This window comes from Chiloscyllium plagiosum, unplaced genomic scaffold (assembly GCF_037043375.1).
Source record: "Chiloscyllium plagiosum isolate Xiang-an unplaced genomic scaffold, Cpla_swu_hap1 HiC_scaffold_15, whole genome shotgun sequence".
Taxonomy (NCBI): Eukaryota; Metazoa; Chordata; class Chondrichthyes; order Orectolobiformes; family Hemiscylliidae; genus Chiloscyllium; species Chiloscyllium plagiosum.
This window is the reverse complement of record NW_028270153.1, coordinates 47,062,000-47,089,339: the sequence shown is the minus strand read 5'-3', so window position 1 is coordinate 47,089,339 and position 27,340 is coordinate 47,062,000. Positions and strand designations below refer to the sequence as shown.

Sequence of the window (27,340 nt, the reverse complement as noted above, 5' to 3'; positions counted from 1 at the left end):
CTGACCTATCACCTTCATCTCCTCCCCCACTCACCCATTGTACTCTATGCTACTCTCTCCCCACCCCCACCCTCCCCTAGCTTATCTCTCCACGCTTCAGGCTCTCTGCCTTTATTCCTGATGAAGGGCTTTCGCCCGAAACGTCGATTTCGCTGCTCGTTGGATGCTGCCTGAATTACTGTGCTCTTCCAGCACCACTGATCCAGAATCTGGTTTCCAGCATCTGCAGTTATTGTTTTTACCTGTTTTAAAAGAAGTCAGGATTTATAGCTCAGTATTTGAAGATAAGTTTTATTTCCATTAATGCACTTCATATAACTGGAAAGCAATCTAATGTTGGTCTAAAGAATGATACTTACTGTAAAATGTGGGTTATGGTTGTGTTTGATTTTAGATTACCAGTATGCTTTATTAAGTTTGTAGATAGCTAGCAAAGTTGGAATTAAAAAGCTGTGTAAGACCCAACCAAAGTTGTCATTATACCCACTAGATATTGCTTACAAAAACAAATTTGATGTCACTTGAAAAATTGGCTAAAAATTAGACACACAGCCAACTTTACTAGTGTATTTGTTCACCACCGAATTTCTGCCAACATGTTTTCTTTAATTATTTGCTTCGTTAAGCTACAGTGACGTTTCTATTCTCCATTAAATAAATCCCTTGCTTGGATTGTGCTTTGTTATTTAGAAAACACTTTTGTAGTCGGTAGTTCTGTGTTTTGATAACAAGAGACCTTTTGTGCAGTTATATTTCATTATGCAGATTAAGAGAGTCAGAGTACAGATAAATCAGGCAGAATAACAAATGTAAAGGTGCTCACTTTTTTTTTTATGATTAGTATAATAATGGTTAATGTAATCTCGGGACAAATTGCAAATCCAGATCAATCTAACTTGTAGATGATAGCTTTTTGCTATTTTCAAATAGCAAAGCTCTTGCAGTGTGTTTTCATTATTCTTTGCCCCATCTCAACAATGGTGAATTCAAAGCATATATCAAATTCAACTGGGATTATTTTCTTTTCTAGCCAGTGGTTTCACAAGATAAGCCCCCTTCAACAGCTCCTAAGATACGTAAAACTGTCAGTGTCCGTGTCCATGAAGCAGTGAAAGCGATCGCATTGTGCCATAACGTTACACCCGTCTACGAGTCTCATGGGCCTGACTCAACTGATCAAGCTGAAGCTGAGCAAAACTATGAGGACGCATGTCGGATTTACCAAGCAGCCAGTCCAGATGAGGTTAGTCCCTTCTCATTTATTAATGTGCATGATATCAAAGTCCATTTGCTAAGAGTTATGCTTTGCATTCATTTTTCATTAGTAATATTCTTCATATGTTCAGAGGCTCAGCTTGTTACTTCTGAAACTGATGCTTTGCGTGATTTTTGTTAATCGCTAAATGGTATAAAATGGAAGGCCACAACCCTGTAGGCCTGAATAGATACATGTTTCACATTCTCCATGGGATGCATTTCTAGATGCTGCTTTTTAATTTCTTTTCATCAGGGACACTGACAATCTGAACCTGATTGCATTATGGTGTCTGAGAGCCGTTTCAAGTTGCTGCTGCTTTTTTCCTCCTCCAGGTTTGTTCAAGATTGCAGTGCTCACTTTTTTTGATAAGAATAGTGATAAGTCTGTTGATAAATGGAATAACTTGTGTTGCTGGTGTCAGAAGTTGAGATTGTGGCATATTTGACAGTGTTGAGGGGTTGCTCCTTAATGGGGACAGTATGAGCCATGACTAGCTGCTGAGATTTCACAATGGATTTCCTTCTCAGGACAGATATCTGATTACTTTATGCTGAAGTTGCACTTGTCCAGTTTCAGGCAAATATTCCATGTCGTGCGATGAATTTATAATTCACATCTGTCTAACGATTCTTTTGGCATTAAAATTGCTTTGAAAAATGATAATTTTGAACTCTGGTAGATTGTTGTAACTGTCCAAGCATTTTGTTTGAATTAAAGATTTATGTTGGGATTTCAGTACTATAATGTAATTTGCATATTTTAAATGAGAATTTGTTTTTCCAAAGCTAGAGCTAAATCTTGATTCCATTTAAGTAACAATTCTATCCGTTACTGTCCTTAATGATACTATGGTTTTTAATTAAATGCACTTCATGGTTGGCTACTTATTTGGTTTTAGAATGCATGCAGTACAAATGTTATTTTATGAAAAGTCTTCGTAAAATTTACAATTTCAGCTTTAATAGAGTCATCGAGATGTACAGCATGGCAACAGACTTTTCGGTCCAACTTGTCCATGCCGACCAGATATCCCAACTCAATCCAGTCCCACCTGCCACCACGCGGCCCATATCCCTCCAAACCCTTCCTATTCATATACCCATCCAAATGCCTCTTAAATGTTGCAATTGTACTAGTCTTCACCACTTCCTGTGGTAGCTGAATGTTATGAGTAAACCAAACTGTGTTGCTACCCAAAAAATAAAAGCTGTAGAAACTCTATATAACTCCTATTCGTAATCAGTGGTACTAAAATTCAGCTCATTATGCATTTCATTGATAGTATACAAGAGAGAAATAACAAACATAATGTGTTGTGGGCTTAAGATTCCATGGTGATCTTATTTTTAATGCATATGCTTCAAATAATAATTTGTTGCACTTGGGGTACATACAAAAATGATTTTGAAAAATAGTGCCCAATTTGCAGACAGAACACTGGGAAGAAATTTACTACTACTAACTTGCAATAAATGGAATCTTGATAAGATATCAATAGGAAAAGTTACATAGCTTTTATTATGTGTAACTAATTGATCAGGAGGTGATGATAATGCTTTAGTCTCCATCAGGATCAAGAGCCAGTTTCCTCTCTTCCCTCCCTAAGACTACATGACAATGTCAGATTGGGTAAAGCTTAATATGGTCTCCAAAATTAAACCTTTCAGAATCATAATGTTATTCAGTAATATCTTGTTTAATTAGTTTTCAGATGCTGAAAACTGGTGCACCAATCATTGTGTGCCCAAATTAGGAAGTTGGAAATTTAACAAACAGAAAACTGAATCTCAAACATCATTTTCATGATTGTAGCAATGTTTTCCTGTGGCCAGCATTAATATTAGTTGTTTGCCTGATTATCAGCAGTTTGCTTGTTAAGTCCTAGGAAGGACAGAAGAAATGTAAAGGGAATATTTGAGGGATAGAAGCAGTCATTGAAAATGAAGGACCATCATTATGCATAAAATCCCTGCAGTGTAGAAGCAAGCCACTTATATATTTTATTAAGTTAAAAATCACACAACACCAGGTTATAGTCCAACAGGTTTAATTGGAAGCAGACTAGCTTTCGGAGCGACGCTCCTTCATCAGATGAATCCAGTTGCTTCGTTCAGGTGAAATGCATGTGATTTTATATTGTGCTTGTACAACTGAGACTCAGAGTCTTCTCACCAACTCATCTGAGCATTTCCTGGCAGTTTTACAGTTTACTTCTAGCTGGTTATGGAAATAACTCTTTTGTGCTAAGATAGGTATATCACATGACACCAGTGTTACCTTTCTGGTTTCTCAGACTCTGATGTTCACTGAACAAACTCTGGGCATCAACATAGGATGCGTTCTTCCTTCTAACTCCGAACATTAAAACTAGCTGTAAGAATATATAATTTCATGGAAATATTATTAAAATATATAAGACAAAGTTCTTTGTAGTTAGAAGGAAGGGAATCATTTGATTTGATTTGAATATTTAAAAAGTCATGTGGAAATGAGTCATCTAATGCCCTGTAATGTCTGCGATGGTGAGAAGAACCTGCCTCAGCATCTGATCTATTCCGATGATTCAGAATGCACTTGCTGGTTTAGCACTGCTTGTCCAAAGGGATTACTTTAATATAGGGCCTTTCAGCTCAGAGGGCAGCTGTGACTTCTTCTTCCTCCTTGCTTTTATTCTGTGTAAATTAAATCAACTCTGAAGCCAGAGGGAAGTTGGTGACAAGGTCATACTTTGAGAGAGGTAAAAGTACCCTTGGACATTTGAATGTTTGTAGATGCAATTCTGTATCGTAGACCACAACATACAAGTTAACCCAGTCTGTATCTTTTCAGTTTTTTGGTCCCAAAACTTATATATTATCTGTAATTGAGTATAACTTGTTCATATTCAACCATGACATAGCTATACTTGCATTTGTAGTCAACCTCAACTTTTCACCCCTACCTAAACGGATGTTTTACTCACCAGTACCATATAACTGGATGCAAGGGATCAATCAGGCGATAGACTTGCACACGTCTTTGCAATGCATTCTAAGACGTGGCCACACAGAGCAGACATGTGGCAAATGACAAATATAGTGACCACCCACACCCAGGCTGGCGGTTCACGTTTTATATGTAATGTATAAATTGATTCCTGTTTTTGGAGAGAATCTTTGAGGCTTTAAAGGTCAACTTACACATCAGTATCTTCAGTATTTATTTTTTGTTTTAATGTACTGTCAGTAAAGTACCAGATACAAATATTATGTGATTGGTAGTAAAAAAACAGAAGATTTCTCAATGCACTGAGCCTTCTCTTTAAAGTTGGATATAAATCAGTACAGGAAAAGTATTTGTCAATTCAGGAACACCCAGAAGAGCTTGTTGTTCACATTCTAGGACGGACAAGTGGTGATGAATACCAAACTGCTTTTTTTTTCCTTCTGCTAAGCCATCTAGCAGTGACAGGTCAGGAATATGATATCTCCTTAGTGTTCCAACTAAATTACAGTGAAATCATAATAGTGCCATTCCTGCTTGACGCCAGCTTGCATTTAGCAAGAGAGCTTCAATGCTCTGATTTCAGTGATGGATGACAAGACAGGAAGGAGTTGTGTTAGTGGTCTGAGGAGTGCAAAGGTCAGGAACTGGATTGTAAAAGTTCATTGAGTGTTAGGTGCCCTTTCAAATCTTCGGCACCGCTGGGTCAAAGGTGAGAGACTGGGTTTGATCTTTACGATAATTTATTGGAGAAGGTGGCCATTTTCTGTATTAAAGGAAAACTGCTATCAAGGACATTAAAAAGGATTGTACAAGAATGTGATTTGTTTGATAGTCATTATTTGTGCCCCCTTTATTACAGCTGCTTTATTAAAGCAGTTAACTGAATGTGGATATCCAAGGCATGTTTAAAAGTATCTGTTCAATTCAATAGTTTCTCACACACAAGGTATTTTCTGCTCTCCTTTAATATTTTTTTGATAGCATTGTCATGTACATAACTGTTACACTAGTGTGAGTGTAATTGACAACCATCTACCTGGTTTCTACGGTGATGTTCGGAAGCTACTCATTGGGTCCTGTTTGGGGGGACAGTCTTGAATAATATTTCCCCAACTGCTTCTCCTCCTTCCAGTGAGGATGTTCTTTGTGTTTAAGTAGTGACCCATAAGTCAATAGCACAAGTTACAACTTATTCTCTGGCGCTGTTTATTTCAGGAAGTCTGAAGTGAATGGACGACTGAATGGACCCATTTTTGTTAGAAATGTTTCAAAAATATGACTTAAATAATCATTTCTCACGACTATTCTCTGCTCCTTTCCCTATCTCCTCTGAAGGTGTTGGCTTATTTCCTAGGTAATTGTCACCCTCCTGTATTTTGCTCAGTTAATCATTCCATACATATGAATAATGGGATTGAGTAAAAGCAGATGATTTTATCATTGGGAGCATCACAGCCAAAGTTGATTCCATTCACGTTTATCATCAGCCCAGCCCTCACTGGCATGTGAAATAATGAGAAATTTGGGAGAATGTGGTAGGAACAATTTAATTCTCAACATTTGAGGAAACTATCATTGTCCCCCTAAAGGTTTCAATGACAAGATGCAAATTCCACCTCATTTCTGTGCAGTGATTTTCCCAGATACTGACATCGATTCCGAACTTGAAATTCTGATCAGATAACTAATGGCTAGAGGTGATGGTGTTTTCTGGGCCTCTGTCATTCCCAATTATCTTATGCTTTAGTTGGCTGGTTTGTGATGCAAAATCACACCAACAGCTTGGATTCAATTCCTGCACTAGCTGAGGTTACTGCAAAAGATTTCTTCTCCTCCAACGCTCCCCTTGCCAGAGATGTGGTGACCCTCATACCCTTGCTGCCAGTCACCCTCTCTCTATTGAGAGAGCAGTCGAATAGTTTAGTAAGACAACAGCTTTTATGTGCTTCTAGCATGGTTCAGGATTGCTTGTATCCTGCGTCCATGGGGGTTGCCAGCATTGGTGATGGGGATGAAGTTCAGCATATCACTATTTACTTGGTTGCCTGGACATGAAGATGTCGGTCTCTCCAATTGAGCGGACTTAAACCTCCTAATGTGAAATTCTTCTCATATGTCTGTAAGTCGATTTTCCTGCTCCTCGGATGCTGCCTGACCTGCTGTGCTTTTCCAGCACCACTTTGATCTAAAAACTGTATGTAAGTTATGGCAGGTGGAGACAAATGTCAGCCTGTCCTTGCCATTTCCAAACTATTCTGAGACTCTTGTTTCTCCTGCTACAAGATGACTGGAAGGATTGAGTGAGATAAAACTGTCTGGAAGAAGAGGAGCAGGATGGGTGGTGAGATGATCTGAGTGAGTAGAAGTGGAGAGGACAGGCAGGCTTAGTGGTGCAGTGCCAGAGTTAGAATAAGAATGGGATAGTCGAGACAGGTTGTTGGCACTATACCTTGCAAAGCACATTGCAGCACCCCTTTGACACTGCACTGATCTGGGTGGCTCTTTCTGACTGAGATTAGATTTAGATTAGATTCCCTACAGTGTGGAAACAGGCCATTCGGCCCAACCAGTCCACACCGACCCTCCGAAGAGTAACCCACCCAGACCCATTTCCCTCTGACTTATGCACCTAGCACTATGGGCAATTTAGCATGGGTAATTTAGCATGGCCAATTCATCCGAGTTGCACATCTTTGGACTGTGGGAGGAAACCGGAGCACCCGGAGAAAACCCACGCAGACACTGGGAGAATGTGCAAACTCCACACAGACAGTCGCCCAAGGCTGGAATCGAACCTGGGACCCTGGTGCTGTGAGGCAGCAGTACTAACCACTGAGCCACCGTGCTGCCCAAAAGCAGCAAGTTTTGATGCAGTGGGTTCCCTCTGGCGGTCTTCTTCAGTGAAGAAGATGGTTGTCCTCTGTACAACTTCATCCAGCAGGGCCTTCAGGTCTCTGATGGCTAAGTGGAATGCCAACTTGCCTTTCTCTGCTATCTCTTTCCAAAATGTCATATTGCAACACATTTGGCTCACAGCGTTATATTGGTGCACGGTTGGGGCTTAAATATGATGCCCAGAATATCTATACTGGAAAGCCCTGGCAGCAGTGAACACTTTCACCTCTGAATGCACAATTCCAAAGGATGCATGCAGTGGGAGCTGTTGGATAATTCCAAATGTGAACAGAAAAGACTACATGAGAAATGTTGCAATGGGGCATGGTGGGAAACTCTATGAAATTTCCTGAGGCTGACACTTATCCTTTGTTCTTGATGATTTCTTCTTGTGTGCTTAAACAAAACACAATCATCTTCCCAAAGGATTCTTCGCCTATAAGCAGCTTCACAGCCAAAGATTTGCTGTTTCCATTATTGGCCATGGCTTGTATCACTGAGTGTGGACCCTTACTTGGGCCCAGAACAACTTACAAAAGGATAGGGATTGACAGTCCTCAGCCTGTTTAGCCTGGTCCTGTTTTCTAATGAAACATTAGATGCGCCCGGTGCTGATTAGAAGCTCAGGCAGTGACCATTCCTGTAACCCAGGTCTACATGTGCCTAAAGTTGATCTTAAATGAGCCCAATGCACCTAAAAGTTCAAGGAACTGGGCAAAGCAGGAGCATTTGTCTAAATCCCAGTTTAAAAACTTGGGTCACTATCAGCATTTTTCTGTGCTGTTACCATTCTATTATTCTGTAAATTCAACTCTCTGGCATCAACATTTGTGACAAGTGTCAAGTCTCATTTCTTCAAGAATTTTATTAACTTTAGGAAGCTTTTAAAATGATGAATTTTAAGTTACTTCTTTCCCTGACTGTGTCTCTCTCGATCCAATCTATCCTAACATTTTATCTCTCTTCAATAATTAATTTGTGGTCCCTTCTTTGTTCATCATCCAAACAATAAATTTAGAATAGCGGAGATACCTATTGGTTCAAAAGTAAAACAATGCACGTGCTGAAATTCTGAAATAAGAAAGACTGCAGAAACCCAGTAGGTGGCTGATGTTGGTGTGGCCAATCAGGTTCCATACGCATATTTTGAGCTAAAGAATACAGGGGTAAATCTAACTCTTAGCAGAGACTACAAGATGTTCTATGACAGCAAGTTCTGGTCCAATATCTGATGAGATTGCTTATCGAGTCAGAGATGTAAAGCACAGAGGCCTTTTGGTCCAACTCATCCATGCTAACAAGATTTGCCAAAGTAATCAACTTCCATTTACCAGCATTTGGTCGATATCCCTCTAAACTCTTCCTGTGCATGTACCCATCTGGATGCCTTTTAAGCATTGTTATTGTACCAGCCTCCACCACCTTCTCTGGTAACTCATTCCACATGCACCTTTCTCTGCATGAAAAGGTTGCCCCTGAGGTCCCTTTAACATCTTTCCCTTCTCACTTTACACCTATGTACTCTAGGTTTGGGTGATGAAAAAAAGATGTTCAGCAAAAGTATTTCACCTTCAGTACAAACAAGTATTTTTTTATTTGATAGTGGTAAAGATACCTGATTCAGGTTTTATACTGGATTTTATCTGGTCAGATATATAAATATAGAACTCTCAAAGTCTTCCAAATTGTTCAATGCTTATTCTAAAGGAAAGTGTTTTCACACATATGTACTTATCCTTCTTTGGAAAATTTAAGTTTATTTTTTCCTTCCTCTCTCATCATAAACATTTGCCAACCTTTGCTATAAAATCTGACCTACATGCTAGTGCTTCAAAGAGCTTCAGTTGTTTAGGATATGCAAACAGATTCCTGTTATTTTATCACTCTGGTCCTTGGAGATTACCACAACTACCTTGCTTTCTTCCATAAACTTTATTTTTCAGAATTAGTAATTACAAGTCTTTTTGTTCAGTTATATGAAAGGTCAGGCAGAAGTTCCATCTAAGTGGTGTTATTGAGGTGGCTCATTGAATGACAAACTGCCTGACAGTATCTGGAAATTTATTGTTCTAAAGTCACACTTCCAGCAAGCAACTGAATCTGTCAGCACACCCATTCACTACTGCTTTTGTTGACTTGACATGATATTGTTGTACCTTGGAGTTGGAAACTGTCAGGTTGTAGGCTAAGGGTCAAAGATTTAAGCAAAGTAGACTAATGTTATTTATTAACAAAAGTCACCATGACCTGTAACTGGACCCAGTTTGTTCTTTCGAGTAAAGGGAGCTTTAGGAGTTTCAGTAGTGATGCCTATTCCACCATCTGAATGCTAATGGCTGATGTGGGGACTTTTGAAAAGAGGCTAAGTTAAATACACCTTTTAATCTTCTCAAATTCTAAAAATGTTTAAATGGAGTGTTTGTGTGAATTTTATGATATGATTGATCATTGGAACTGAGATTATAATAGAATATCTTTTTGAATATCTTCTGCCGTTCTAAACCCCACCTTTCTTTTACCCACATCAGTCTCTTCTCTGTTTCTCCTGCAAAGTGGATAGTGCTGCAGGTATCTTGATGCAGGTCACGTTGCCATGCATTCAGTCATTTGGTGCAATGAGTTTTATTTATTGTTTTGGCAATTTAACATTTCTATTAAAAAGTGATTCACTCAGTTGGCAATATGTAGGTCTGTTGGTTAACTGTTTACAATCTTTCCACCATTTCAAGCATGTCTTCCTGCAACATGTGACAGAAACAGAAACCAGTAGCATAAACTGAGTTGCAGATCCAAGCCTTAACTAACAACTGCTGCCTTCTGCAATAGGTTCCATTTGAACTGTCTCTGCAAGCGAGGAAACGGGAGACTGAAGTGGAAGAGCAGACAGCTGTTTGATTTTAGAGACCGTACCAAATCTCCAAGGCCAGACAGACTAAGTAGATGCCACTGAGGAAAACTGCGGTTCTGGGAAAATCCTGGGTGCTCTTACTCCAGCTTCAATGTCATGGTTGCTTTCAAATGCTGACTTGCAGTGTGGAGTCCTCATGGAGACTTACAAATCTTGGTACATTCTTAGGGTCACAGTCGTCATTTGGAATAGTGTTAAATACCCAAAATAAAATTTTCTTCTCATTGAAGAAAATATTTTCAACAAATTATTACAAAAGAAATAAATATAAAAATCTGATAGATGCAGTGAAAGTTGATTTCACAGGGCCTGTGGGTCATATGTTCCCTTGTTTAAGTGTTTTATCCAGTGAGTCTCGCTGACTGGCCTGTTTTTGCTTCCTATCAAAATAAACCAGCTCATTTTCATGTAGCACAGCCTCTCTTAATGGCTTATTTAGTGTCCCTAATTGTAAGGTATGGGAGTTTCAAGCAGACCTGGGATGGGATACAGCTCGTAATTAGTGCAATAATGTTTGCAAACTTGGATGTACCTCTTATCTTGACATTTTCTTTAGACCATGACTGTATTTTTTTAAATCAACATCAACTTCCATAAAAAGAAATTGTAACACAACACAGTAGAAATTTAGAAACTCTATTCTGGGAGACCGTCATTCCCCTCAGGACAGAGCCTTCTGATTGGGTCAGTGAACAGGCTCAGGAGGGTGTTAGCAGGTAGTGGGTTAGCCAGGTAAAGGGGATCTGAGTGAGTGCTGCAGGGGGAAGGAGCTAACTGGCTGGGTGGTGGGAGTAAGAAGTGGGTCAGTAAAGATGAATGTATAATAAAAGATCACTTTCTGAATTATTTGCAGAGTGGATAATTGAGCATTGTGACCATTGCAATGGGTGTTATCAGTAGTATTAACATTGGTGTTTGAAAAGCTAATTTCAAAATTTTAGTTGTGCAGGTTAGTTGAGATTTTGTTGTTTTGATTCTTTTCGACTGTGGATGAATTCCAGCATTTGGGGGGAGAGGTGGTCCTTTTGTTGTCTTGTTTTCTGGTGTCTGGCTTGTTAGCTAGCTGCACTCAGATACAGAGAATGTGCCCTTTACCTGTAACACAGGAGTTTCTAGGGGGTAGTTCTTTGGCTGTGACTTTATTAGCATGCTAATGCCGAAAACCAGGCTGGTGCACATCGGAACCTTAGCCCACTCAGTTCCACTTGCACACTCCACTAGAAGTGAGACTAGCTTGTATATCCACTATTGTTGGGTATTTTTTTTAAAGGGAATGTTTAAAAAAAAAAACAATATGTAGGGACTAGCTTGCTATTGGCCAGAGAATCTTCAGACCCTTGTTACTGAAGTAGCCTCTTTGGTCTCTCTCATATCTTTCCCCTGTCACCCTAAATCTGCGCCCTCTAGTTCTGGACTCTCCCATCCCACTGAAAAGATCTCTATTATCCTATCCATGCCCCCTCATGATTTTATCAACCTCTATAAGGTCAGCTCTCAGCCTCCAACACGCCAAGAAAAACAGCCCCAGTCTGATCAGCCTCTCCCTGTAACTCAGATCCTCTAACCCTGGCAACATCCTTGTAAATCTTTTCTGAACCCTTTCAAGTTTCACAACATTTTTCCGATAGGAAGGAGACCAGAATTGCACACAATATTCCAAGAGTGACCTAACCAATGTCCTGTACAGCCGCAACATGACCTCCCAACTCCTGTACTCAATACTCTGACCAATAAAGGAAAGCATACCAAACGCCGCCTTCACTATCCTATCTACCTGCGACTTCACTTTCAAGGAGCTATGAACCTGCACTCCAAGGTCTCTTTGTTCAGCAACACTCCTTAGGACCTTACCGTTAAGTGTATAAGTCCTGCTAAGATTTGCTTTCCCAAAATGCAGCACCTCGCATTTATCTGAATTACTACTTCAAAGAACTCAATCAAGTTTGTGAGACACGATTTCCCATGCACAAAGCCATGTTGACTTTCCCTAATCAATCCTTGCCTTTCCAAATACATGATAACCTGTCCCTCAAGATTCCCTCCAACAACTTACCTGCCACCGATGTCAGGCTTGTTAATCTGACTTTTCCTTAGAACCTTTCTTAAATCATAATAGCCAACCTCCAGTCTTCCAGCAGCTCACCTTACTATTGATGATATAAATATCTCAGCAAATGGCCCAGCAATCACTTCCCTAGCTTCCCACCGAGTTCTAGGTCCTGGGGATTTATTGACTTTTATGTATTTCAAGACATCCAGTGCCACCTCTTCTGTAATATGGAAATTTTTCAAGATGTCACCATCTATTTCCCCAGATTCTATATTTTCCATGTCCTTCTCCGCAGTAAATATTGATGCAAAATACTCATTTAGTATCTATCCCATCTCCTGCATGAGCTGCCTTGCTGGTCTTTGAAGGGTCCTATTCTCTCCCGAGCTACCCTCTTGTCCTTAATGAATTTATAAAATCCCTTTGGATTCTACTTAATTCTGTTTGCTATCTCATGTCCCCTTTCTGTCCTCCTGCTTTCCCTCTTAAGTATGCTCCCATTGCCTTTATACTCTATTGATGATTCATTTGATCTATCCTGTCTCTACCTGACATATGCTTCCTTCTTTTTCTTAACCAAACCTCAGTTTCTGTAGTCATCCAGCTTTCCCTGTACCTAACAGCCTTTCCTTTCACCCTAACAGGAATGTACTGTCTCTGGACTCTTGATACCTCATTTTTGAAGGCATCTCATTTTCCAGCCATCCCTTTACCTATAAATATTTGCCCCCAATCAGCTTTTGAAAGTTCTTGCCTAATACCATCAAAATTAGCCTTCCTCCAAATTAGAACTTCAACTTTTAGATCTGGTCTATCCTTTTCCATCACTATTTTAAAGCTAATAAAATTGTGGTCGCTGGCCCTAATGTGCTCCCTCACTGACACCTCAGTTACCTGCCCGGCCCTATTTCCCAAGAGGAGGTCAAGTTTTGCACCTTCTCTAGTAGGTATATCCACATACTGAATCAAACATTTTCTCGTATGCACTTAACAAATTCCTGTCCATCAAAACCTTAACACTATGACAGTCCAAGTCTATGGTCGGAAAGTTAAAATCCCCTACCATAACCACCCTATTATTCTTACAGATAACTGAAATCTCTTTAACAAGTTTGCTTCTCAGTTTCCCTCTGACTATTGGGGGTCTATAATACAATCCCAATAAGGTGATCATCCCTTTCTTATTTCTCAGTTCCACCCAAATAACTTCCCTGGATGTATTTCCAGGAATATCCTCCCTAATACAGCCGTAATGCAAAAGCATTATCAAAAGCACCACACCCCCTCATCTCTTGCCTCCCTTTCTATCCTTCCTATAGTATTTATATCCTGGAACATTAAGCTGCCAGTCCTGCCCATCCCTGAGCCACATTTCTGTAATTTCTATGATATCCCAGTCCCATATTCCTAACCATGCCCTAAGTTCATCTTACCCCAGTGAGTTATTTAATTGTCCACCACAATTCATGACTGGGTATGCTATAACTTCAGAGCTTAGATCTGATCTACTGATAGTGGAATTGCTTGTCTGTTGCCCACTGCTTATGCTGTTTGTTATGCAAGTAACCAGTATTGTAGCCTCATCAGTTTGACACCTCAATTTTAGATTTGCCTGGTGCTGCTCCTGGCATGCCCTCCTGCACCCTCCACTGAACCAGGGTTGATCCTATGGCTTGGGAGTGATAGAGTGCCAGGCCGAAGTTTACAGATTGTATTTGAGCACAGTTAGAATAGAATAGTTATTTATTGTCATTTGTGTTTTTTTAACAAAAAATACAGTGAAATGTGTTTAAGTCACCATATTATGGTGAAAGTGAGGACTGCAGATGCTGGAGACCAGAGTTGAAAAATGTGTTGCTGGAAAAACACATTTTCCAGCAGGCCAGGCAGCATCCGAGGAGCAGGAGAATCAACTTTTCGGGCATAAGCCCTTCTTCAGGAATGAGGCTGGTGTGCCAAGCAGGCTGAGATAAAGGGTAGGGGAGAGGGAATTTGGGGGAGGAGCGCTGGGAATACGATAGGTGGAAGGAGATGAGAGTGAGGGTGAGGGTGATAGGCCGGAGAGGGGGTGGGGGCGGAGAGGTCGGGAAGAAGATTGCAGGTCAAGAGGGCGGTGCTGAATCCGGGGGTTGGGACTGAGATAAGGTGGGGGGGAGGGGAAATGTGGAAGCTGGAGAAATCTACATTCATCCCGTGTGGTTGGAGGGTTCCTAGCTGGAAGATGAGGCGCTCTTCCTCCAGGCATCGTGTGGTCAGGGTCAGGCGATGGGGTCAGGGTCATGTCCTTGGCGGAGTGGAAGGGGGAGTTAAAGTGTTCAGCCACAGGGCGGTTGGGTTGGTTGGTGCAGGTGTCCCAGAGGTGTTCTCTGAAACGTTCCGCAAGTAGGCGGCCTGTCTCCCCAATGTAGAGGAGATCACATCGGGTGCAACAGATACAGTAAATGATGTGTGTGGAAATTCATCTGCCCCTCGGATGTTGCCTGGCCTGCTGTGTTTATCCAGCACCACATTTTTCAACCATACTATGGCACCTATCTTAATAACAGAAGGCATAGATAAGCAAAACATTTTAAAATTAAGACAAAGTCCATCTTCTTTCAATTCACGGCTCCTGGGTTCTAGATAGTACTAATGCAGAAATCCGTCGCTGAAGAAGACGACCTCCACCATAATACAACGCCGAAAGTCGCTGCCAAAGCAATCCATCCAAGCCACTCACTGGAATCTCAGGCCGCAAGATTCCACAGAATCCACAAGCCTCACCGATTCCAGGCCAGAAGACATAGTAGGAGCTGCCTGAAGGGATGCTGGGCCAAAACCACCCCATCGCCGAACTGCCGCTAACCTGAAACAATGAAATCCTGGGCCGTGCCACCGAACATGTCAAAGTAGACTAATATCTGACGTGGCCACAATGGCAATGAGTAACCGCTATTGCAACCACAGCAGCTGCATGAAACATCCCTCTTCCACCAAAGCCACGGCTGACGGCCCACAGAATCATGAACTTTCAATCTTAAGTTACGAGATCTGTTTGAAATCCATCCTGTTTAGCACAATAGTATTGCCATACAGCATGATGGAGTGCATCCTCAGTATGAACTGAGGAATTTATCTCCACATGGATTGTGGCAGTGGCTGCTCCTACTAATATTGTGGGCAGCTGCATCAGTCTCAGACCAATTGGTGAGGATGAGGTCAAGTATGTCTTACCCTCTTGTTCTCTACCCACCTGCCACAGAGCCAGTCTAGCAGCTATATCCTTTAGGACATGACCAGCTCAGTTCGTAGTGTTGCTGCTGAGGCACTCTTGGTAATGGACATTGAAGTCTCCCACCCAGAAGCATTTTGCACTCTTTTTCAGTGATTCCTCCAAGTTCTATTTGATGTGGAAGAGTACAGATTTATCAGATGACCGGTAGGGGTAATTAGCAAGAGATGCCTTGCCCATGTTTAATCTCATACCATGAGGCTTCTTCAATTTTGAGGACTCTCCGGGCAACTCTCACCCAACTATGTTCCATAGTGCCATCACTTCTGGACAGGACATGTACAGGGATAGTGATGCTGGTGTCTGAGACATGGTCTGATAAGTATGATTTTGTGAGTGTATCTATGTCAGCCTGTTGTTTGGTCTGTTAAACTGCTCTGTGAATGTTGGTGCTAGCCTGTAGATGTTAGTAAGGAGAACTTTGCAAGGTGAACAGGGCTGAGTTAGCCATTGTCATTTCCAGTACCAGTTAGTCCAGTCAGTTTGATTTCTTTTAAGATCTTATGCTGGTTTGATATAACTGGGTGACTTGCTCGGGCCATTTCAAAGGCAGTTAACACACACACACATTTTGTGTGTCTGGAATCACATGCCCAGACAAGGTAAGATTGTCTCTCCTAAAAGACCGGTGCATATTTAATGACCATTGATAATGACCATCATTTGAACTTTTCATTCCCGAATTCTTTAGAATTAAAAATCCACCATCTTCACTGGTAGGATTAAAACTTGGCTCCTCAAAGCATTACCTGGTTCTCTGGATTACTATTTCTGTGTCAATACGTTGCCCCATTGTCTCTGCCAGAACGTTTCCTCATCACGGTGGTACAGTGGTTAGCACTGCTGCCTCACAGCGCCAGGGACCCGGGTTCAATTCCCGCCTCAGGCTACTGTCTGTGTGGAGTTTGCACATTCTCCCCATGTCTGTGTGGGTTTCCTCCTGGGTGCTTCGGTTTCCTCCCACAGTCCAAAGATATGCAGGTTAGGTGAATTGACCATGATAAATTGCCCGTAGTGTTAGATGAAGGGATAAATGTAGGGGAATGGGTCTGGGTGGGTTGCTCTTCGGAGGGTCGGTGTGGACTTGTTGGGCCGAAGGGCCTGTTTCCATACTGTAAGTAATTAATCTAATCATTAAGGTAGTTGGATTTGAAGCATGATGCAGCTTGATGAACAGGTAGTTCATTTTGGTCAGTAGGTAGGAAGCTCCTCCAAGTCACTAATGTCAGTGCTGCCATTTTTCAAGGAGAGTTTGAGAATTCTTTAATTATTTTCTTTGTTCTCCTCCTAACAATTGAGAAAACAAAACTTAGCAGAAGAAATGTTTTCAGCCATCCTGACTATGTCTGGTCATTCCAGTTGGTTCTTGCAGGAGTTGTGCCTGAGTGCTTTTACAGTCGATGTCGAACAGTGCGCTAGCGTTTGTTCAGTGGACCTGCTGTTGAAGTTGGAGAATGTGGCAGACGTGTTGTGGGTAGAATATTTCTAGCTCGACTGGATGTTGCTGATGTAACATCCATACACACAAGGTAGGGAGCAAATCTTAGTTGATTCTCCTGTCCTTTTAATCTGGGGCATTGAGGTCAGATGTTAACTTCACCCTGATTGTCACTACTAATTAAAACTTTTTAACCTTAACCCTCATTTGGAAAGTAACAGTGAGTTTTTAAAATTTCAAACCTGTAGTTATTGACAAGTCTGATGCTTCAACATTCCATCTTTGTTGGGGAACAGACAACCTAATCGTGTTCTTCTGTTCCTCCCTGTATTTGAAGTGTTTAAGGCATTGTGCTTTCCCCATCAGTTTGCTTGAAAAAGCACTGGATGAGTAATTGAAGACCAATTCTTCAGAACTGTCATCTTTCCCCCCCCCCCCCCCCCCCCCCCTGAACTCCGGCCCTTTCCTGAAGTGACTCAATCGTTGGAAAATGTGAAGGAAGACCAAGTATACCCAACTACAAAGAACAGGAAACATTTAACTTGACTGTTCACAGCCTTATCAGCCTCCATTAACTCATCAGTTAACTGACTGATAGAATCATAAACAGTGCCATCATCAATATCTGCTCCCCAAACACGTCTTTGCTGACAAGTGGGATATTCCCTGTGGAAAATCATCGTCTCTCCATTCCTTCGCTCCTTTCCTCCTCCTCCCTGAGAATAAATGACTGGAGTGCTAAAATACGGCCTTATCCTGCTGGCCCACCAGCAGTAGTTACTTTAAGTAACTCAGTAGAACAAACTACAATAATTGTCAATCAGTAATGCAAACTTCTCCTCACGATCAGTAAGGTAACTAGAACAGATAAACCAATCGATCTTGCTGATTCTGAGCATGACATTAGGTGGTGACATTTAACCTCCCAGTTTTCAGCAGAAGAAAAATGTGTAAAATCTGACAGAATAATTAGTACATCGAAATGCTGTCAGAGTGAATTAAGTGATGATTAACCTTAATGGCAATGAATGTCAGCTGAAGCCCCCAAATGCCAGCCTCAAATTCCTGTCCCATTATTCAGAAGGTGTATGGCAGAGAGTTTTATTTTATTAGTCTATTTCTGATTCTTGAAATTAGATGGATGGTTTGGAGAATTTCATTGTCTCTGCCTCCTCATAACTGATTCTGAACTTTTGCCGTGCCACAGCTGAATGTTGAATGTAGTCCTGTCAATAATCAGTACATGTCAAAACATTATTGTGATTATCTCTCTCTGTGTATATCACTTTGAATTGTTGCAAGTACAGTGTTATGTTTTGTGAATGGTTGGGGGTTGGGATGGTCGTAGGCTGTTTTACAAGGAAGAAGGTGCTACATATTCATGCCTGTAGACAAATAGCAGGAGCAGTTGGGAAGACTGTGGGGAGACTATTACTCTGTAATTCATGGAGTGTTATATAAAGTGTTACATATTACACTGTTTAATTCCAAGATGGAATAGAGTTATTGATCTAGAAGATAGCTAATTAGCAATTTTACATAGACACAAGGCCCATTTGATTCATTTTGGCATGGAGATTGGCTTTGAGAGAGAAAGTCCTCGGAAAGCCATTGTACCTTCAGGTGACACAGTTCCCAGGTGGGTCTGCAGTCAATGGAGAGGCACAGAACAGGATTAGAAGAAGCTGGTCCGGCAAATGAAGTGAAGAAATTGCTCACACTTGGTCACAGTGCCAAATACTCGTGGGAGCTTGCGTGTGCTCAGCAGAATACGAAACGGACTGTAAGAGAAGCTGAGGCGAGAGGGAAGGAGTCTCCAGTGTGATCTTCACAGTGAAAGTCAGTTATGGCATAGGGAGTTACTTGTTTGGAAAAAGAAAAGAAAGGAAGCAAGCCATTGGGAACTGACACAGCTTCAGAATGGTTCCTCGAGGATGAAATGTTCACTTAAGAGACAGTTTGATATATAAACCATAGAGTAGGATTATCAGACATGTTAAAAGTCACAAGGAATTTCTTTCATCCAGTTTAAAGTAACAATGACCTCCTAAATAGTGTTAAGGTAACGTTTTGTTTTCTTTTAGTATACCACTTGTTTTACATTTTACAATCTTGTGTGATCCTTTGACAGTCACTGGAAAGTCATCAGTCTTTGCAGAGATTGAAACATAATTTCTAAGGGATTGTTGCTACAACTAATCTGAACTGATGTTAATTACTGTGCTTAAACTCCCTCAGGAAATTAGAGCATTAACAGGCATTTGTCTACCTTACAACGTCGCCTTGCTGAAACGGTACTGTTACCTGGACCTGACAGTTGATTAGTTTTCTTTGACTAACTATCCCTCCCCCATCATTCTTCAATGCAGTGACCTTTAAACTCTGGATTCCAGCAGCTTGGGTGACGTTCCATCCTTGTTGTGTTTCAGGTGTCTTTGGTACAGTGGACAGAGTGTGTAGGACTAACTCTCGTTGGCCGGGACCAATCCTCTATGCAGCTGAGGACACCTGGAGGACATATTCTGAACTTCAGCATCTTGCAAGTGTTTCCATTTACCTATGAGAGCAAGCGCATGGGAATCATTGTCAGAGTAAGTGGTGGAAAAGGACATGGAAATAAATGGTTATGTGTTATCTTGTGCCATTCTTTTGCTTTTTTTTGTCTTTATGCTTTCCATTTTCCCTATCACTCTTGCCTACGAGGTTCAGCTTTTGTTCCACAGGTTCATATAGTTTGTCAGTATGTCACCCAAGCGGCCCTTATTCAGTAATACATAAGACAAAGTACTCCAGAAATTGGACATTTGTAATACAAGCAGGAAAATGTGAAAACGCTGAGGAGGTTAGCCATCTGTTTGCAGCTGCAATCTTGTCATGCTGGGTATTTTCAGTGTTAACTGCTCATACCAGTCATCATTCATGCCATTTTGTGTCAGCTAGCTATTCGACTGCAGGGAGCATTCCAATCCAGCTGATCCTTTCCTTATTTGACATTGACATATGGATGCATTCAGCTTGGGTTGCTGACTAGGGATCATGCGCAGAAACTCTAACTGAGTTAGAGTTACCCCTCCTTAGTCCAAGGTCGCAAAAACCAACTACAGACTGAAATCAGATAACAGAACAAAGTCAGGAAAACTAACACTGGCGCACCTTCCAGCTGTGCTGGGTGAGATCCTTTATTGCACAAATTCACAGAAACAAGCTTTTGCATTTTTATCCCAAGCTGTTTTCTCCCCTCGTAAAGATATAAATTTTTAAAGCATGGGTGAGATCAGCAATATCAATGCAAACAGGGAATGCTTGAAGACTTTTTGCCATTTAAGGCAAAAAGTATAACAGTTGTGAAACCATGGTATTTTAGCAACACAAATAAATTGCAATATTTATCATCTGTTTTGACCATGTTAATATTTTTAGCTACAGTCATTTCCTGTACTGTGTGGTAAAATACATAAATGCTGATCTGTTTAATCTCTCAAACGTTTGTCTAAACAAAAACTGTTTATAGTTTAACTGTTATTTGATCAAGCTTTTGATAAATGATGACCTGAACTTATTCTTGACTTCTCTTTAATTATTGAGCCAGTAGTTACCTGCAGTTTGTTTCAAACTCAACAGGCTATCTTATAATTTTTTTTTCCCTAAATGAGGATGACATTTCCAGTAAAAGTACAAGCTGCAGGTATTGCAGCTAAAATACACACATTCATACAAGTTAGCTAGGAGCTTCCTATTAAATTCTATCACCCAGCAGTCATTGATAAACACTGCCTGATACTTTATGGTTAAAAGCTGAGTATGGGCATGTGGTTTAAATGCCAGGAGATGCTTGAGCTCAGGAAAAGACCAAACATTACTAAGCATGTTCCTTGAAGTATTTAATCCAATTATTGTTCCTGAAAAATAAATGATTATGTTAAGGTATGTTTAAAGGTTGATGACCAGTGGAGGGGTTGTTCAATGTCGTGTGATTTGCCACAGTCCATTACTTGCTGAAATCAATGACTATGCATATGCACAAGTTACAAAGGTTGTTAACCCAGACCTGCTGATCGAAGCCTCATATTCGTTGGACACCAACAAATTTTGTGTTAGCTGATGAACAGAGGAGCACAGTGACATTTTGAAGGCAAACACAGAAAATGCTGGCAAAACTCAACGGGTCTGGCAGCATCTGTGGAGACAGAACTGAAGATTCATGCTGGATTGGAATCATGAACTTTGTTTCTCTCTCCACAGATACTGTCAAACCCGCTGAGCTTTTCTAGCATTATCTGTGTTTTTATTTTTCAGATTTCCAGCATCTGCAGTATTTTTGCTTTTATCTGACACTTCTAAGGCGTATCCTCAGTTGAACGGGAAGGAATAATTACCGCAAACTTAGCAAATGAGGAGGCTGATGTTTTGGTTCTGGGGATTTGCATGCCCTAACTAAAATGTAATGAGGGTTGCCAATGGAGGAATTTTCTGATGCTGAGAATTAAAAAAGAAAAATAAGGTACAATTCTTGCCCTTTTGTTTTCCTTTTTACTTTGCATTTGCTCTCTGTGCTCTGGTCCAGTTTTGTTACTGTGTTGAATCTTTGCTGGAATATGATTCATTGTGTGCCACTGGACTCCTGGTACTCATCTGTTTAACCATTGTTCATACATGGTGGTAAGAAGGACAGGTTGATGGGTGGACAGAAACTGTAAGCAGAGTTTTTGATGATTGACAATGTGATACCAAAGGTGGGTGAGCCCAGGAACTTGTGCTACTTGCCAGCACATTATTTGTTGGCATCATCACTCCTCCAGGCTGTTTTTGTGCAGATTGAGTCGGGGTGGAATGGCTACTTATTTGCAAATGGCAGGTAGCCAGTTGTGGTAATTAAGCAAACAACTGCAGACAATGAAGATCTGAAACAAGCCAGAACAGAGAGAGTTCAGCAGAGAAACTCAGTAGGTCTGACACTATCTGTGGAAAGAAAATGGAGTTAACATTTCGAGTTCTGCTTGTGTTCTAAAGAAGGGTCACGAGATTTAACGTTAATTGTTTCCCCTACACAGATGCTACCAGATCTGTTGAGTTTTTCCAGCGATTTCTGTATTTGTTTTGTTTGTGGTCATTAAGTAATTTGGTACAGTCTCTGTGTCATGCCAACTGGATGTTTCCGGTAGCATGTGTGACTGAGAGGTTGAAAAGATGGCCTTCAGACAGAAAAAGGATTAAGTGTGGTTGTTGTCCATCCTAGTGGAGATCCATTGTTACAGTATACAAACAATCCGTTAGTTCCACGCATGCTGTTTCTTGTTGGATTCATTGCTTTTCCTGCACTCAACCCCTTGGAGAGACACAAAAAAACTATAGACACAAACCTCAGCCAATTCAGGAATCAGCAAAAGATTTCTGGATGATTGCTCCATGGTTATCAAACACGTGGTGCAAAACTCTAAACCTTGTAGGTTGCTGCTTGTAAAAAATGATCTCCCTTGATCCAAGATGATCTCATTACAAAATGCTTCTGGTTATGCTGACCCATCACCTCAAATGATGTATTTATCGATGTGTCAATAATGCTCGTAATAGTTTTAACCACTTAAATCTGTGGTCCTCGCTAATTCTATATCTCTTTGATGAATCCAAAGCACAGATATGAAGTCTATTTCCGTGGCTCTGAGTTTGTGCTTGTCCAGACTGCTCTGGAGGTAGTCATCTGTGGTGTTCATAACTGAAATACAGAGAATGAAACAGAGCAGCAGCAGATGTGCCTGCCACTACTTTTGCAGCAGTGGCTATTGGGGCATCTACCTCAGTAGGTAGATGTGGTGTTTATTGATATAACTTTTGCCCAGGTCCAACAGCTCAATTTCAAGTCTAATCTGGAGTTAACTATTGCTTCACTAGCTTGTTGAATTCAAGGAAGCTAGATGGTGAAAGGGAGTTGGCAGTTGTCTGCTGCCCAATGTAAGGGATTCTTTCAACATTCATTATGGAGCAGGGGCAGCTGAATCTAACCCTCTTCCCTAGCCCTTCAAGAAAGCCTTTGACATTTGCAGCATAGATCGTCAATGCCTCAGACCCCAGCCCTCCTATTTGCCAGCCTCCTCCCGAATGTTGGGGCCAACTTCAGTGTTCCCTAGCTACAGGTTCCTGCCACCAGGCTTCCTTTCACCTGCTAGGAGACCTTTTGGCCAGCAACTCTTGGATAGGCACATGGAAAATTAGAACAATGAAGGGCGTGTAGGTTAGTCTGATCTTAGAGTAGGACAAAAGGTTGGTACAACATTGAGTGTTGAAGGGCCTGTACTATGCTGTACTGTTCAATGTTCTAAAAGTTAAAGTCAAAACAAATTAAGTTTGCGATCGCTGTAGTCACAATAGATCAGAGGAGTTGACTGCTCTGCTCCCCCAGCCCTTCGGCAGAAAACTGTCTCCTGTTCATCAAGACACAAATTGCAGTTGTTTTGTGATACTTTTCCAGAAATATACAGATCGAGTGTTCAATCCATGGTCTGGGCATAATAGTGGACTAGTGTGCAATGAAGTCCTCAGCTTGTGGAGAGCAATTGAGCACAGCTGCACTGCAGGTAAAAAGCAAAAGATAATCTCTTGCTCCAAATGCAGCAAGCCTATCGAAAGGAAACTTAAGAAAAAATTAGCAGTGAACCTACAAATCCCAGAATCTCAATCAACTGCTCACCTACCAACAGCAGTATTATTAATTATCAACCAATATAACAGCCTATTGTCTATTTTTGTGAACTCTGAGACTAATCCATGCATATATTTTAACTTTTCTTTGGACTCCCTTTTATTTTTAATCTGTGCATATGTATATTATATTATTATTTCTTTCACTTTTGGTATTGCATAAATTAATTATTTCTGTAACTCAAGAAATGCTGGTAATATTAACTCCTTTTAAAATATAAGTTAATTTGGTCAGGAAGGAAGGCATCAATTTTAGGGACCTTTTTCAAATTACCCTGTTGTAACTACCTGAGGGGGTGAGTAAATTAAGAAGGAGAGCCACTTCAGTCCTCATTGTCTGAGAACTTGATAATGAGTATCTGTCTGAAACTGTAATAAATTGTGGAACCTCACTGCAGGACTGGTCATAATAATTGCTAATAGAAATATTGGGGGAAAAAAAAGAAACTGGCTGCTTTGGATGAGGCTTGTTGGCGGTCACATGATGAAACCTCCAGGAACAGATCCAATCAAATTTAGCAACCCTCTTGTATATTGACTAGAGCAATATCATTCCATTTTATTCCCCAACAGGATGGGCTTTCACCATCTTGGCCTTTTGAGTATTGACGATGACAGTTTTCATCTTTAAATGTTACGTTTGGACAATTTGCGATGTAGGAGCATATTAGTGATGGGAGAAATTACATGTGTTGATTGTCACCCTCCATTTTCCTTTTTGTTTTCTTTTTTGATCAGTGAACCAACTTGTTATACTGCTTTCACACTTGACTTTATCAAATGCTTGCTATATTTTGTTCATAATTGTAGAAGAGATAGAAATTGCAGGATTAGTAATTAACGTAAATAGAAAGAAACAAAAATGCTATGTTAATGAATGTACAATTTCTGAAACTGTACAGCTACCAAGTAGTTCATTTGCAGTTGTTAAAAATGTGAAGAAGGCACTTGGTACACTTGCCTTTACTACTCAATGCATTGAGTGCAGGAGTTGGGATGTCGGCGTGTACAGGCGTTGGTTTGGCTTTTGGAATACTCTGTACAGTTCTGGTCTCCCTGCTGTTTTAAAAAAAAAATATTGTGAAACCTGAAAAGGTTCAGAAAATATTTACAAAGATGTTGCTGAGGTTGGAAGGTTTGAGCTTTAGGGAGAGGCTGAACACCCTGGGTCTTTTTTCCCTGGAGCATTAGGGGCTGTGAGATGATGTTACAGAGATTTATAAGATCATGAAGGGCATGGATAGAGTGAATAGCCAAGATCTTCATCCCAGGATAGAGGAGTCCAAAACTGGAGGGCATAAGTTTAAGGTGAGAGGGGAAAGATCTAAAAGGGATTTGGAGGCAACTTTTTCAGGCAGAGGATGATCTTATGGAATAAGCTGCCAGAGGAAGTGGTGGAGACTGGTAAAATTACGACTTTAAAAGGTTTCTGGATGTGTATGTGAATAAGAAAGGTTTTAGAGGGATATGACCCAAATATGGCAAAAGGGACTAGATTAATTTAGGAGATCTGGTCGGCATGGACCAGTTGAACTGACTCTCTGCTTTCGTGCTGCATATCTCTATGAATCCAGCAACTCACTTGTTTAGCCACAGCTTTATCCTTCCTATTAGTGATTTTGGATTTGTCTTTGTTTTTAAATGACCAATAAATAGAGTCATAGAGGTGTAAAGCATGGAAACAGACCCTTCGGTCCAACCTGTCCATGCCGACCAGATATCCCAACCTAATCTAGTCCCACCTGCCAGCGCCCGGCCCATATCCCTCCAAACCCTTCCTATTCATATACTCATCCAAATGCCTCTTGAATGTTGCAATTGATGATGGACTGTTCGTCGGATCCTTCCATATCTGTCACAAATTCACCTGCACCTCCACATACATCATTTACTGCATCCGCTGCACCCGATGTGGCCGCCTCTACATTGGGGAGACAGGCCGCCTACTTGCGGAATGTTTCAGAGAACACCTCTGGGACACCCGGACCAACCAACCCAACCACCCCGTGGCTCAACACTTCAACTCCCCCTCCCACTCTGCCAAGGACATGCAGGCCCTTGGCCGCCTCCATCGCCAGACCATGGCAACACGACGCCTGGAGGAAGAATGCCTCATCTTCCGCCTAGGAACCCTCCAACCACAAGGGATGAATGCAGATTTCTCCAGCTTCCTCATTTCCCCTCCCCCCACCTTATTCTCAGTTCCAACCCTCGGACTCAGCACCGTCTTCTTGACCTGCAATCTTCTTCCCGACCTCTCCGGCCTATCACCCTCACCTTAACTTCCTTCCACCTATCGCATTCCCAATGCCCATCCCCCAAGTCCCTCCTCCCTACCTTTTATCTTAGCCTGCTTGGCACACCCTCCTCATTCCTGAAGAAGGGCTGATGCCCAAAATGTCGATTCTCCTGTTCCTTGGATGCTGCCTGACCTGCTGTGCTTTTCCAGCAACACATTTTTCAGTTCTGATCTCCAGCATCTGCAGTCCTCACTTTCTCCTAGTTGATCTTTGAGGGGCTGTATTCTCTCCCTAGTTACCCTTTTGTCCTTAATATATTTGTAAAAATCTCCTTAATTCTATTTGCCAAAGCTATCTCATATCCCCGTTTTGTCCTCCTGATTTCCCTCTTAAGTATACTCCTACTTCCTTTATACTCTTCTAAGGATTCACTTGATTTATTCTGTCTATACCTGACATATATACTTCCTTTTTTTTCTTAACCAAACCCTCAATTTCTTTAGTCATCCAGCATTCCCTATACCTACCAGCCTTCCCTTTCACCCTGACAGGAATATACTTTCTCTGGATTCTTCTTATCTCATTTCTGAAGGCTTCCCATTTTCCAGCAGTCCCTTTACCTGCAAACATCTGCCTCCAATCAGCTTTTGAAAGTTCTTGCCTAATACCGTCAAAATTGGCCTTTCTCCAATTTAGAACTTCAACTTTTAGATCTGGTTTATCCTTTTCCATCACTATTTTAAAACAAATAGAATTATGGTTGCTGGCCCCAAAGTGCTCCCGCACTGACACCTCAGTCACCTGCGCTGCCTTATTTCCCAAGAGTAGGTCAAGTTTCGCATCTTCTGTAGTAGGTACATCCACATACTGAATCACAAGATTTTCTTGTACGCACTTAAGAAATTCCTCTCCATCTAAACCTTTAACACTATGGCAGTCCCAGTCGATGTTTGGAAAGTTAAAATCCCCTTCCATAACTACCCTATTATTCTTACAGATAGCTGAGATCTCAGTTTGTTTCTCAATTTCCCTCTGACTATTGGGGGGTCTATAACCCCAATAAGGTGATCATCCCTTTCTTATTTCTCAGTTCCACCCAAATAACTTCCCCGGATGTATTTCGGGAATATCCTCCCTCAGCACAGCTGTAATGCTATCCCTTATCTAAAATGCCACTCCCCCTCCTGTCTTGCCTCCCTTTCTGTCCTTCCTGTAGCATTTGTATCCTGGAACATTCAGCTGCCAGTCCTGCCTATCCCTGAGCCATGTTTCTGTAATTGCTATGATATCCCAGTCCCATGTTCCTCACCATGCCATGAGTTCATCTGTCTTCCCTGTTAGGCCCCTTGCATTGAAATAAATGCAGTTTAATTTATTAATCCTACCTTGTCCCTGCCTGCCCTTTCTGTTTGACTCACTTCTGTTCTCAGCTGTACCCGTCTCAGATCGATCTCTTTCCTCACTATCTCCCTGGGTTTAATCAAGAGACTCATCTCCAAAAACATATAATCAAGAAAGAACCCACCGTACTCACTAATACAGCCTTTCTCTTGGATAGACTTAAAACAACAATTAACTTTACTGATTCCGTGTTGTGAA

At 41.2% G+C, this 27,340-nt stretch overlaps 1 protein-coding gene across 1 annotated transcript in view; it reads left to right on the top strand.

Moving 5' to 3' along the window:
- Window positions 1-27,340, top strand: part of atp9a (ATPase phospholipid transporting 9A) — a 187,617-nt gene that overhangs the window by 93,306 nt on the left and 66,971 nt on the right. The window contains exons 14-15 of the mRNA XM_043710245.2: window positions 1,031-1,243; window positions 19,235-19,396. Of these exons, the coding sequence (XP_043566180.1) occupies window positions 1,031-1,243; window positions 19,235-19,396 (375 nt within the window). The remainder of the gene's footprint in view (window positions 1-1,030; window positions 1,244-19,234; window positions 19,397-27,340) is intronic.